This window comes from Psammomys obesus, unplaced genomic scaffold (assembly GCF_907164565.1).
Source record: "Psammomys obesus unplaced genomic scaffold, mPsaObe1.curated_primary_1811, whole genome shotgun sequence".
In the NCBI taxonomy this organism is placed as follows: Eukaryota; Metazoa; Chordata; class Mammalia; order Rodentia; family Muridae; genus Psammomys; species Psammomys obesus.
Window position 1 is genome coordinate 12,345,631 of NW_026596256.1, and position 13,905 is coordinate 12,359,535.

At 40.5% G+C, this 13,905-nt stretch overlaps 1 protein-coding gene across 6 annotated transcripts in view; it reads left to right on the forward strand.

The window, feature by feature from the left end:
• The window catches only part of Mme (membrane metalloendopeptidase), an 88,962-nt gene that overhangs the window by 18,684 nt on the left and 56,373 nt on the right, over positions 1-13,905 (forward strand). For all 6 annotated transcript variants that reach the window (XM_055596741.1, XM_055596746.1, XM_055596742.1 and 3 more), the window contains exon 4: positions 13,474-13,635. In XM_055596741.1, the coding sequence (XP_055452716.1) occupies positions 13,474-13,635 (162 nt within the window). The remainder of the gene's footprint in view (positions 1-13,473; positions 13,636-13,905) is intronic.

The window sequence follows — 13,905 nt, forward strand, 5'->3', positions numbered from 1 at the left end:
GCTTCCTCCATGACTGATGACTTATAATCTGTCAAAAACAGTATTCTGTCTCACTGGACCGGTCAGACAGGATCTCCCTGAGCACCATTTCTATAAACAGCAAACATTTAATGCGGAGCAGAAGGGTTCCTTTATTGCAGGGAACAGTTTCTCTGCAGTCCAGCACAGAAAGCCAAGGGTCTCGTCAGTCCCTCAGCTAGTTGCCACTACATCTATGAATTTTAAAATCCTGAAGAAGGAAGAACTCCATTTTGCCTTATTTAATAAGCAAAAATGTGGTTATGTGTGAAAGTTCAAAACTTTCAGATACTGCTTATTTAACTAGATGAGCACGTAAAAGCATTTTCCACTTGACATATTTTATTTATGTGTAAAATTGAGTTTATAAACAAAGGATGGAGACAGTCTAGTATAAGTTAACTGAAAACAAAGGATCTTTTTGAAGTATCCACCATGGACTAGTTTTTATTGTACAGAGTGGTGGGATTCAAACCTCTGTTCTGAGTGTTCTTACCATTCATTATCAATGTCTTCTATTCTTTGGGTCACGTCAAGATACATTCTGAGTTACTTCCCAGATATCACGAATGCTCTACCAGGCAGAGGCCTTCGTCAGGTCAGACTACCCTACACAATTCGCCCAGAAGCACCAGTAGAACAATGTGTGGCTTGTGCCTTATTAAAACGTAAATGTAATACTTTCGACCTTATTCATCATCCCGTCTCCAGTAACAAACAAGGTACATAGTTATTATGGGAATATATGAATGTGTTGTCAGATGCCTTATCTTGAAGTCCCAAGCCATTCACCTAGGCTAAGTGTTTTGTCAGGGCAGCTGATACACAAAGCCAGACAGTGGAGAGATATTTTCAGTCTCTAGTGGTCCTGTCTGTGGAAGTTAGGTTTTTGCACCCATTTCTGGCTGATGCATCTCCTTTGCTAGTATTTACCTCTCCTCCCTGTCATTTCATTTGTCCTGCTAACTCTTCCTACCAAGCCAGACTTGGGTCAATGAGAAAACAGTTTCAGTAGTCCTGCATGTCTCTGTACTCAGAATATTCCTGTTGTAGAGAGAGTTTTCAGATAACCATCTACTTGGAGAAGAATTGCCAAGTTTCTGGGGCTAAAGTCTCACCCAGCCTAGTGTTTCTTCTTCAATGCCACTTTGCTCCGAGTCCATGATTCTCAATGATTTTTTTGGCTCTTTTTTAAAGAAACCCCTGTGTTCTGATTTCGAATGCCCTTACATAGCTAAGCATGGCTGCTTTCAACAACCATGCTCCTCTATCCCTGTCTGCCTCAGTAGTAAAATGCCAATTCAAATTCCTTGTTCATATACATAGACATCTATCTTGTTTCCAGGAGCACATTGCAAACAACTAACTTTAGGTGACATTGAAAGTAGGAATTTTCATGTCACTTGAGCACTGGGTAAGTTAGAGAATTGAAAATGGCGCCTGAGCCTAACAAAAGAGCTCATTGCTGCATGACAGTGTATTAGTGCACACTTCACTTGCAATGTGAAGAAACTGGTTTTGTTTAAGATGAAAGTCTCCAGTTCTCTGAGCTTGGGGATTGCATCTGTGTATCTACCACGGTTTACTCAGTGCCGAATAACATTGAGTAACTGGTGGTACTCAAAAAGTCTGGTGAAATAAAGTGAAAAGTTTCAAAGTCTGTCCACTATTCCTGAGGAGAAAACCTTTTGGAGAAGACAAATCATTTACATAATCCTGTAAATCCTCTCTAATAGGAAAGGGCTATTTATTTAATAAAAATAGGAATGTGTGGGGCTGAACATTCTTATATCACCTCAGTTCTTGGCTTATTAATAGATACTCAGCTTAATAGTGCTCCCTAGGGAAGAAGCATTTTACCATTTGACAGAATTCCAGAAGAGTCTTGACATGGCTTGACCTCATTTTCTTTTTTGTACCACTCCCTAGCAAGAACTGACTGACCCACGGACAGACTGCTTTGAGCTCTTCTCACTAATTGCATACCATTGAAGTTTGTTGGTCATCTTTGACCAGCACATGATTCGAAATAACCCGTTTAAACAGCAAGAACCTGGGTGGGTTGAGGAGCTTGGGATCCACTCCAAGTGTTACCAAGGGAACAATGTAGACTTTTCATGACCTTTCACAGCTATAGTTTTTTTTTTAAGGAACATTATTATTCATTATCATTATAAGCAAACTTGGTAACTTATTTTAAGTGATATATTATTTAAATCACAGTATTATCCCTAGTAGCTTTTTTGCCAGCAGTCTTTTAGGATTCAAAATGCAAATTACACCTAGAAAAGAAAAACTATTTTTAGACTTATGGCACTTAAAGTTAATTGTGACAGCATTGCACTGCTGGTCTTTATTATCAGCATGTGTTTTAGTTGTGATTTTTGAAGGAATCCCTGGAGAAAAATTACTGTTGGCCCTCTATTGGCTGTGAGCCATTCATTGAAATGGACTAGGAGATAAGCCTGATGAATTTCACTTATCTGGGAACAGCCAACTAGAGATTATCATTGTAGGACCATTAGAATTGAAGGTACAGAAATCCAGGGCCAAGTAAGGTGAAAAGCTACATCTAACTACATGCATATTATAAGAAAATAGATTCATCTACCAATCTAAGATTTCAATGGCAGGTGACATAGCTTGGATTTTCCTCCTCCCTTTATAAGGCTCTTGAATTTTGTTTTAATGTTTTCTAGACTTATGGCAGAAAAATAGCATATTAAAAACATTAGCTTCAAATTAGACTGGACAGTCTATTTCAGTTTATCTTTGTAGCCTTGGGCTCATAATCTTTCTTCTGTGCATAGATTTCTTTAAAATTAGAAATATATATATATATATGTATATATATATAGTCTTTTTTATTAGTTACATTTTTTATTTTTTATATTAATCACAGGTTATTTACTTTGTATCCCAGCCATAGCCCCCTCCCTCATTCCCTCCCAATGGCACCCTCTCTCCCTCCTCATCTCCTTGCCCCTTTCCAAGTCCGCTAACAGGGGAGAACCTCCTCCCCCTCCATCTGAACCTAGCTTATCAATTCTCCTCAGGACTGGCTGCAATGTCCTCTTTTATGGCCTAGCCAGGCTGCTCTTCCCTCGTGGGAGGGGAGTGGAAGAGCTCACCATTGAGTTCATGTCAGAAAAAGTCCCTGTTCCCCTCATCAGAGAACACATTTGGACACTGAGCTACCATGGGTTATTGTGTAAAAGTACCATAATTTCTGTATCCATTCCTCAACTGAGGGGCATCTGGGTTGTTTCCAGGTTCTGCTATTACGAATAAAGCTGCTATAAACATGGTTGAACAAATGTCCTTGTTGTGTACTTGAGCATCTTTTGGATATATGCCTAGGAGTGGTATAGGTGGATCTTGAGGAATCACTATTCCTATTTGTCTGAAAATTGATTTCCAAAGTGGTTGTACAAGTTTGCATTCCCACCAGCAATGGAGGAGGGTTCCTCTTTCTCCACATCCTCTCCAACATGTGTTGTCACTTGAGTTTTTGATCTTAGCCATTCTGATGGGTATAAGGTGAAATCTCGGGGTCGTTTTCATTTGCATTTCCCTGATGACTAAGGTCGTTGAGCATTTCTTTAAGTGTTTTTCTGCCATTCTACAGTCCTTTACAGAGAGTTCTCTATTTAACTCTGTGCCCCATTTTTTAATTGTATTACTTGATTTGTTACTTTTTAACTTCTTTAGTTCTTTATATATGCTGGATATCAGCCCTCTGTCAGATAAAGGGTTGGTGAAGATCCTTTCCCAGTCTGTAGGCTGTCGTTTTGTTTTGATGACAGTGTCTTTTGCTTTACAGAAGCTTTTCAGTTTCATGAGGTCCCATTTATTGATTGTTGCTCTCAGAGCCTGTGCTGTTGGTGTTCTGTTCAGGAAGTATTCTCTTGTGCCGATGAGTTCTAGGGTCTTCCCTACTTTTTCTTCTACCCGATTTAATGTGTCTGGTCTTATGTTGAGATCTTTGATCCACTTAGACTTTAGTTTTATGCAGGGTGATAAATATGGATCTATTTTCATTTTTCTATTTGTCTATGTGCAATCTATTTTCATTGCACATAGACATCCAGTTGGACCAGCACCATTTGTTGAAGATGCTGTCTTTTTTTCCATTGAATGGTTTTGGCTTCTTTGTCAAAAATCAAGTATTCATAGATGTGTGGGTTTGTTTCTGGGTCTTCTATTCGGTTCCATTGATCTTCCTTTTTGTTTCTATGCCAATACCATTCAGTTTTTATTACTATTGCTCTATAGTACAGCTTGAGATCAGGGATGCAGATACCTCCAGATGATCTGTTGTTGTACAGGATTGTTTTGGAAATTCTGGGTTTTTTGTTTCTCCATATGAATTTGAGAATTTTGCTTTCAAGGTCTGTAAAGAATTGTGTTGGTATTTTGATGGAAATTGCATTGAATCTGTAGATTCCTTTTGGCAGAATGGCCATTTTCACAATGTTAATCCTACCAATCCATGAGCACGGGAGATCTTTCCATCTTCTGATATCTTCTTCAATTTCTTTCTTCAGAGACTTGAAGTTTTTCTCAAATGGGTCTTTCACTTGCTTGGTTAGAGTCACCCCAAGGTATTTTATGTTATTAGTGGCTATTGTGAAGGGTGTTGTTTTTCTAATTTCTTTCTCGGCCCTTTTGTCTTTGGTATACAGGAGGGCTTCTGATATTTTTGAGTTGATTTTGTATCCAGCCACTTTACTGAAGGTGTTTATTAGATGAAGGAGTTCTCTGGTTGAATTTTTGGGGTCGCTCATGTATACTATCATGTCATCTGCAAACAGTGATATTTTGACTTCTTCCTTTCCAATTTATATCCCCTTGATCTCCTTTAGTTGTCTTATTGCTCTAGCTAGGACTTCAAGTACTATGTTGAAGAGATATGGAGACAATGGGCAGCCTTGCCTTGTCCCTGATTTCAGTGGGATTAATTTAAGTTTCTCTCCATTGAGTTTGATGTTGGCTATAGGCTTGCTGTATATTGCCTTTACTATTTTTAGGTATGTGCCTTGTATCCCAAATCTCTCCAAGACTTTAAACATGAATGGGTGTTGGACTTTGTCAAATGCTTTTTCGACATCTAAGGAGATGATCATGTGGTTTTTCTCCTTCAGTTTGTTTATATGGTGGATGACATTAATGGATTTCTGTATATTGAACCACCCTTGCATGCCTGGGATGAAGCTTACTTGGTCATGGTGGATGATATCTTTTTTTCATGTTTTTTTTTTAATTTTTAATTACACTTTATTTACTTTGTATCCCCCCTATAGTTCTCTCCCTCCTCCCCTCCTAACTCCTCCCTTCCTCCCTCTTCTCCACACACTCCCCTCCCCAAGTCCACTGGTAGGAGAGGGTTTCTTTTTCTTCCTTCTGATCCTAGTCAGTTAGGTCTCAACAGGAGTGGCTACATTGTCTTCCTCTGTGACCTGGTAAGGCTGCTCCCCCTTCAGGGGGAGGTGATCAAAGAGCAGGCCAATCAGTTCATGTCAGAAGCAGTCCCTCTTCCCATTACTATGGAACCCACTTGGACACTGAACTGCCCAATGATGTCTTTTATGTGTTCTTGGATTCGGTTTGCAAGTATTTTATTGAGTATTTTTGTGTCAATGTTCATAAAAGAGATAGGTCTGAAGTTCTTTTTTTTGTTGGGTCTTTGTGTGATTTAGGTGTCAAGGTAAATGCAGCCTCATAGAATGTGTTTGGTAATGTTCCTTCTGTTTCTATTTTGTGGAATAGTTTGAAGAGAATTGGAGTTAGCTCTTCTCTGAAAGTCTGGTAGAATTCTGCACTGAAACCATCTGGCCCTGGGCTCTTTTTGGAAGGGAGACTTTTGATGACTGCTTTTATTTCTTTGGGGGATATGGGACTATTCAGTCTTTCTACCTAATCTTGACTTAATTTAGGTAGATGGAATCTATCAAGAAAATTGTCCATTTCATTTAGATTTTCAAATTTTGTGGCATATAGGCTTTTGTAGTAAGACCTAATGATTGTTTGGATTTCCTCAGTGTCTGTTGTTATATCCCCCTTTTCATTTCTGATTTTGCTGATTTGGATAGTTTCTCTCTGCCTTTTTGTTAGTTTGGCTAAGGGCTTGTCTATCTTGTTGATTTTCTCAAAGAACCAGCTCTTGGTTTCATTGATTCTTTGAATAGTTTTATTTGTTTCTAATTGATTGATTTCAGACCTGAGTTTGATTATTTCCAGCAGTCTACTCCTCCTGGGTGTATCTGCTTCTTTTTTTTTCTAAGGCTTTCAGTTGGGCCCTTAAGTTTTTTGTATGTGATGTTTCAAATTTCTTCTTGGAGGCACTTAGTGCTATGCGCTTTCCTTTTAGCACAAGTTTGGGTATGTTGTGCTTTCATTTTCATTGAATTCTAGGAAGTCTTTAATTTCTTTCTTTATTTCTTCCCTAACCCAGCAGTCATTGAGTAGTGAGTTGTTACATTTCCATGTATGTGCAGGCTTTTTGCTGTTTTTGTTGTGGTTGAGGTCCAGCTTTAGACCATGATGGTCAGTTACGATACAAGGGATTATTTCAATCTTCTTGTATCTGCTGAGGTTTGCTTTGTGACCAACTATATGGTGTATTTTAGAGAAGGTTCCATGAGGTGCTGAAAAGAAGGTATACTCTTTTGATTTGGGGTGGAAAGTTCTGTAGACATCTATTAGATCCATTTGATTTAGGGTTCTGTAAGTGCCCTTGTTTCCCTGTTTTGCTTCTGACCAGATGACCTGTCCCTTGGTGAGAGTGCAGTGTTGAAGTCTCCCATTATTAAGGTGTTGGGATCAATGTGTGGTTTCAGCTTTAATAATGTTTCTTTTACAAATGTAGGTGGAAGGTAGACCATGGCTTCTAAGTGAGTCTGATCCACCTTCCCATTTACCAGTGGTGTGTTCCGGGATACAAATAATTTATCTAGAATATTTATGTATCAAAATGACAACAAAATATATTTACCATAAAATTTAAATGAAAACAAACATTAAAGCTTTTAGGAAAGTGCTTAAGATGAACTTAAGTGCTTGGTGCATGTTGGCTTCTGTTGTTGTTTGGTGATGATGATTACATTTAAATGCCTTTGAAGCCCCTCTAATTTCTCTTTTGTCTGGAAGTCTGATAGTGAATAGTTTCCAGGCTCACTATGTAAAAGCTTGTGCCTGTGTGTACATACATGTGAACATTGATATAATTAGTCTTTGTTATCAACATCACTGGAATTAGAATCACCTGGGAGGTCGAGGCACACCTCTGGGTGTCTGTTAAAGGTGATTGCAGTGAGGAGTAACTGAAGGGGAAGATATGCTTAGAATGTGGATTGCTCCAGCACATGGGCTTGGTTCCCAGGCAAAATAAAAGGTATAAAAAGATGAAAGCCAGGTGCCCATCCCCAGCTCCTGCTCTGCCATTCCTTCCCCACCATACTAGGCTGAGCCTTCTCAAATGGAATCCAAACAAATCCCATTGCTTTAGTAATTTCTGCCAGGTACTGTGGTCACAGCAGTGAAAGGGTAACTAATACACAGCCTATGCACTGGGGGTCAATTAGCCCATGTCGGAACAGAACAGTAGTTCTTCTGACCGTTATGACCATTAAACTTATCTGTAAAGGGAATAAGCATTCCTTAGGACTCATATTTAATTTTGGTCTTTTCTCAGGTTAGTGATTGTTTGAATGACACCTGAAATGCTGGCCAGCCTCAGAGAGCTCCTGGTCAGTCATGTGATCATGGCTCTGACGCTTTTAAGTTTGCATGTTACTAAGCTCTGATGCTAAGTAGCTTGGGTGTATTAAGTGTGTTTGCTAGTTAATTATATTTCCCACGTCTGATGAGATTATCAGGATCCACTCCTACTGTAAGTCGCAGAGCATCTGTAAGTGAAATATAGTTGTAGACCAATTAATCTTCAAGGCAGGCCACCAAAAATAGATCTCCTTATTGAGAGCACAGATGTACAGAGTAAATCCTTCGTTTGCGAAGGCTTCCACACATCTTCCACGGAGTGTGAACGGTTGTGTGGCCATGGTTGTTTTTTTCATTCTCAGAGTTCTCTGTGTCCCAGACTAACCCTCGAACTTGCTGTGCAGCTGAGGGTGAACTTGAACTTCTAGTCCTTATGCATTGCCTGTGTATTCTGAGATTCCAGGCATGGACCGCCACACCAGGTTGAAATGGTGCTATGAATTCAACCTAGGGCTTTGGGTAAGCGCGACGGTAACTAAACTCCAGCACCGCCAGTGATGGTTTTTCTCAATGCTGACCAATTAAACAATTGCAGGTCTTAGCATTAGCCTACATGGGCTCAAGGGAGTGTTTGCATTTAAGTGATAAACCAGTGTGTAAATGAAGTCAGTTCCTCCACACACTGTCTCTCTCCAGCCAAAGCAACACAAAAGCAATTTGGGGGCAGGGATTTTCTTCATTAGAGATTAAGTGTGGCTTGTGAAGGAATCCAGAAGGTTTGTAATGAAAGCTGTTTGATTCTTATTAGCATTAGGGTCATTTTCTTCTCAGGAACAGCCCCCCAGATTCTAGTTTGCCTATTGCTGCCTTTCCAGGTGATCACTTTCCATTTCCCCGTGTTCCCTGTGTTCTTTCTAAATGTTACAGCTCTGCTATTACATTGGTTGAGGGCGAAGGGTGGAGGTGCAGGAAGAGGAATGAAGTTGATGTTACCTTCAAAATGTGGTCAAAGAGATTTTTTTTTTGCAAATTAGCAGAAGTTGCACCATAAGTAAAACAGGTTTATTATCTGTTAATAAAGCCCATATTGATGAAAAAATGATTTGGTCATAAACGAGTAGCCTGAGGTTTTTACAGGAAGCACCTGCTGCTGGCTGTCATAACATTCCTCTGACCTCTCTTGGATACTTTTAGAGAATTCAGTCATTTTAAGACACTAAAGTCAAAATGTTGTTCGGCACCAGGTACAAGAAGGCTTAGAGCAATTTGGAAAGAACAGACTGAACACTTTTTTGCTTCTGTGCAATTCCCTAAACCCCCTTTCAGGGTAGAATAACAATAGTCGAGAAATGAGTTTGAAGGAGCGGTGTCTATTTGATACCTGATCCACTTAATCCAATTCATAATGACAGGAAGTTTTTTTAAATCAAATAGTAATTGAGAAATAAATGTTGTATGTTCTAACTTTTGTTTGTTTGTTTGTTTGTTTGTTTCTTCCATTTTGTTCATTTTCATAGATGTTTCAAAAAAATCTAAATATCCTCATTATTTGTGAAACCATGTTTGATAATTTGCCTTGTCACTAAAATTTACTTTTAACCCCTAAATCAAAAGCCCAGGCTCTTTCCCAGAAATTCCTAGATGTGTGGAAAGGACAAGAATGTTTGCATGTTTATTCACACTTGTATTCACTGAGCGCAGTGACTACACTATAATCAAGCGTCTCGCGCAGGCTGTTACAAGTGCCGTGTCAGGGGTCAGTTGGTCTATACTAAGTGGGGTCCTTAAACAGAAGTACACAAAATGAGCGTAGGTTTGGCTCACCCTGACCATCTTCTCCAATGTGTATGATTTATTATGCTATTAGTTTTATCTGTCAGGGCTCCCATCAATAGCAAGAGTCACCGTATTTGGTTTGAAATTTCCAAGCATCTATTCTTCATTCTTTCGGGAAAGCATTGATGACCAGCTAAAGAGGAATCAAGTTCAAAAAGTGAAGTCTCTGAGGAGGCACTGCCGTGCCGTGCCGTGAGCTGTATTCATTTGCTGCTAAAGCAGTCATACTGACTTGAGGTTCCTTTGTTTCACTGACACTTGCCCCAGGAGCATGTGACAAATGTGGGGTTGCTTTTAAAACCAGTGTATACATACAGGACCAGAAAACTGCCACCTGGGAAATGTTCTCGTATAAATATTAAAATATTTGTCATTTGTAGTGCCCCGAATCCTGCTTTTAATTGGCTTCTTATTAGTTTTGTTGGAAAGCAGAGAACAGATAGAAAGGAGGAGAGTGTGTGACATGGGCCTGCTGTCATTCAAAGATAGCACAAAGACTGCCGCCACCTTTTATGTGATATTGGAGTTACATTATCTCTCTGGTCAAGCACCTGGCCATTGAGCCACATCTCAGCCCTACCTCTTCTTAATAGGTGTGGCAGTGTCCCATTTTAATGGAAACCCCACCATGTACAATAACCATGTCTGATGGATTTGTAGAATGATGTCTCCAACTCTCTTCTGGATGGCGAAGCATCCTCCTGAGATGCCAACAAAATGTCTCTTGGTCATTACTGAAAAGAAGTGATTCTCAACATAGCACAATTTTTTGCTGTATGAAAATACAAAGCCAGGCCACTGTGAGAGGTGTGGAGATTCGAGAAGCCCCGCCTGAGACTTGGAACAAGGAGAGATGCTGGAGCAAGGAAAAAGGCACTTTTCTTATACATCCTGAACACCCAGAGGAAACTGGATCATAGGGTCTGGGCAGATGTAAGCGGGCGGAGGCTTACATCCATGGAGAAAGTGTGTGAAGCTGTGAGTGTGAGACACACTAAGGTTCCTAGAAACTCTTAGGAAGCAGAAATTACCACCTAGTGTATGTTGATGTGAGTGGTTTTATACTTGCAGAGGAAATATTTCTGATTTGAAAAACACTAGGCATCTCTAGTTTCAAATATTCAATCTTCTGTTGCTTTATCTGCTGCATATAAGAACCAGTAAAGAAGCCTTGGTAATTATATTGTCATTCCCCAAACTGAAGTAATTGATCAGGAAGGGATCCTACACATCTGTGTATTTCAGTGGCTTTTGGTCAGGGTTGGAAAGTACCGCTCTCCAAACTTTTTACTGAGATCTTTAGGTCTCCTTAATTCAGTGGGCTTTAAATACTGGTGAGACAGACCTGTGTTCCTATATGTTCCATTAGCCCACATACCATTCCTGCTTGCTCCAGTGCTGCTTACACTGAATGTTAGTCCATCTGGATACTCCCGGCCCCAACACTTTGCCCTGCCTTTCTCTCTCAAGGACAGAATGTGTGACTGGAGAGTGGCATGGGAAAGTGAAGAGGAAGACTGAGCAAAGAGAAAAGAAAACACAGTTGGGATGCAGTAGAAGGGGAGATGGAAGGGGTCATATCCCCCAAACTTCTGGGCTCTCACATGAAAGGAAAACCTGCATTCAGACACGCACACACACACACACTCACTCTCACATACTCTTACACATGCTTCTAACGTTGACTAGCTGTTGGTCCTGTGGAAATTACTTAATCATATACAACTAAACAACAGCAGAACTTTGTAATTCAAAGCAAGGCTCTCTGACTTAAAAAGACCAAAATGCTTCCCTGGCTTATATTCCATCTCCAAGCTATACCCACACAATACACCCTCGGTAATGAATACAGTAATTAATGACTTCCCAGATGCTAGCTGAGCTTGTTTTTAAATTCCCAGAGTCAAATAAGTTGGGAGAATGTTACAAGAAGATTAGTTAGAAAAAAAAAATGGTATGCCATTTATCAGCCCAGAACACTCAGAATTGTCATTTATAAGAAATAAGCTCATTATTAATGGAAGATTACTTTGCTTGTCTTTATGTGACTATTTTAAAAATTAACTTTTTCGTTATTGCAAGGGTAATGAATTCGTGCTCATCTAATACAAATTGGGAAATAAAGATAAGCAAATAATACAAAATTAAACACACCCACACCCCTCCTCATAGATATAACTATAGTAAGTAGCATAGTGCGGTTCCATGCTCCACTTCCTCCCTCAGGACGCCCAGGCACCTGGTGCACACTGGGCAGGGAAGGATAGAGCAGAGCCTGGAGTTGAGTCCAGAGGATACCAGTCCAAAGAAGAGCTCAAGGGTTGCGGGGTCGTGGGAGGAAGGGGCGCTTCTCCCAGTGTTAGGTCGCTTGGATGATAGCAGCCCTAGGGTCTGCTTCTTCAGACATCCGGGCACTGGAGCATACAGGCCCAGGACCAAGGAAAGAAGCCCAGCTGGGCGGACAGGTCCGAGGGAGGGTCCTGATCCAGTGGTGAATGCTCAGAGAGAGAAAGCCCTCCCCCTTCAAGCTTTACAACCTTTTATCTCAGAGCCTTTCCAGTGATACCACAACTCTAGAAGATACTCGGTGAAACAGCTTGCATGCTTTATTTGTGTTGAACAAGGGCTGTATGTTCCCACTTGGGGAAGTGGGAAAGTATTCCCAAGGTGGGCTCATGTCATTGTTTGGAGCCGGGGTGTGGGTGATGCCTGGTTTACATGGAGAGGAAAATTCCAGGTGCCAGGCCATGTGACTACTCTGAGCATCTTGGAGGGAGAAGGTCAAGACTACTGCATCAGCGCATGCTGGCACAGAGCAGGGAGGAAACGATCCTTACTTCCGCCAATCTCAAGATTGAGATTTCCGGGGTTTGGATATGTCTCCATCTTGCTCCATGGCAACTTCCCTGGTGGCATAGTTCTCATGCCCCACACCATAGCATCTATCCTTGTAGACTTTAGGGCCTTTAGATAGGGCTTTTTACATTGTAGCGTTTTTCTCCCACTTTACACCTACTCAACAATATTCCGTATCAATACATTTGCCTTTTTATGTTTACTCATTGAGGTAAATAATTTTGTTTGACTTTAAAATGCAGTATCTGAAGAGCACAGGTATGGCTGTGTGTAGATGTCCAGCAATTCAAAACACAGCACAAAGACCTGGCTTAAAAGTGCTAGCCCGTGACTTACCTCCACCCATGGCCCCCAAATATTCATCAGAACAAAATTTTCTTTGTCACAACAGGAACCACTGGTAATACCCCAAGAGATCTCTGGTCAATGAGGTTTAGCAATCAGCACTGGAAGTAACTTGCAGAGTTCTGCATTACGAGGTCATGATTGTCTCTCAGTGTTGTTTCTTTAGGCTCGTGCAGATACTAGGATCAGGCAAGGAAAGCTGGCCTGAGAGGGAATACCAATCCATTTCCCTTATGGGGGTGTAGGAAGTTCACATGCATTTAAGGGTCTGATGTTTGTCCTCATGAGTAAGAGCTTCAACCATCATTGTTATTCAGAGTGTTTGGAGGGGTCTGTGGTATTCCAAATAAGCAATAAAATTTACCTACAACTCATTGTGCAAGCTCTTTACGACTTTTCAGTAGTTTTTACAGTCCTATGGGGTTCACATAAACACCCGCTTTCCTGGAGAGAGAATGAATGAATGGACTTGTTCCCCAAGTGTCAGTGGCATTTACAACTACTTTCAATTTTTAAAGCCAAAAAGCTCCAAAAAATTGTCCAGAGTGTAGTTCTCAAGGATCTTCAGTTAGTACTGTGTTCGGGCCCCACATCTGTGTGGTTCTCACTTTACATGCAGTCTTCTTATTTGGAAAGTGTTGATCTCACTTTCCTGCAATGCATCCTTCATTTCATCTGGTCCTCTCTCTGCTCTTGCAGCCGCTCGACTGATCCAGAGCATGGACGCCTCTGTTGAGCCATGTGCAGACTTCTTCAAATATGCCTGTGGAGGCTGGCTGAAACGCAATGTCATTCCCGAGACCAGTTCCCGATACAGTAATTTTGACATTTTAAGAGATGAGCTAGAAGTCATTTTGAAAGGTTAGTGTTGACTGTGCCTGTGAATTAATTTTTTTTCCTTTTACATCCATTTCTAAAGATGTAGCTGCTGGCCATTATAGAAAATTTTGCAAAAGATTAGAGTTGAGACCTCCATTGAGTCAGTCTGAAGGTAGTAGAAAGCAAAATGGATGTATTGGCATCTCTTCATATTTCTGCTTAAATTTTAGACACACAAGTTCTAAAGTTCTTCACCTCAAGTGATAGTGTCTTCATGTCATTGTAGAGAAGAGAACAGGTTAATGGTTGCTC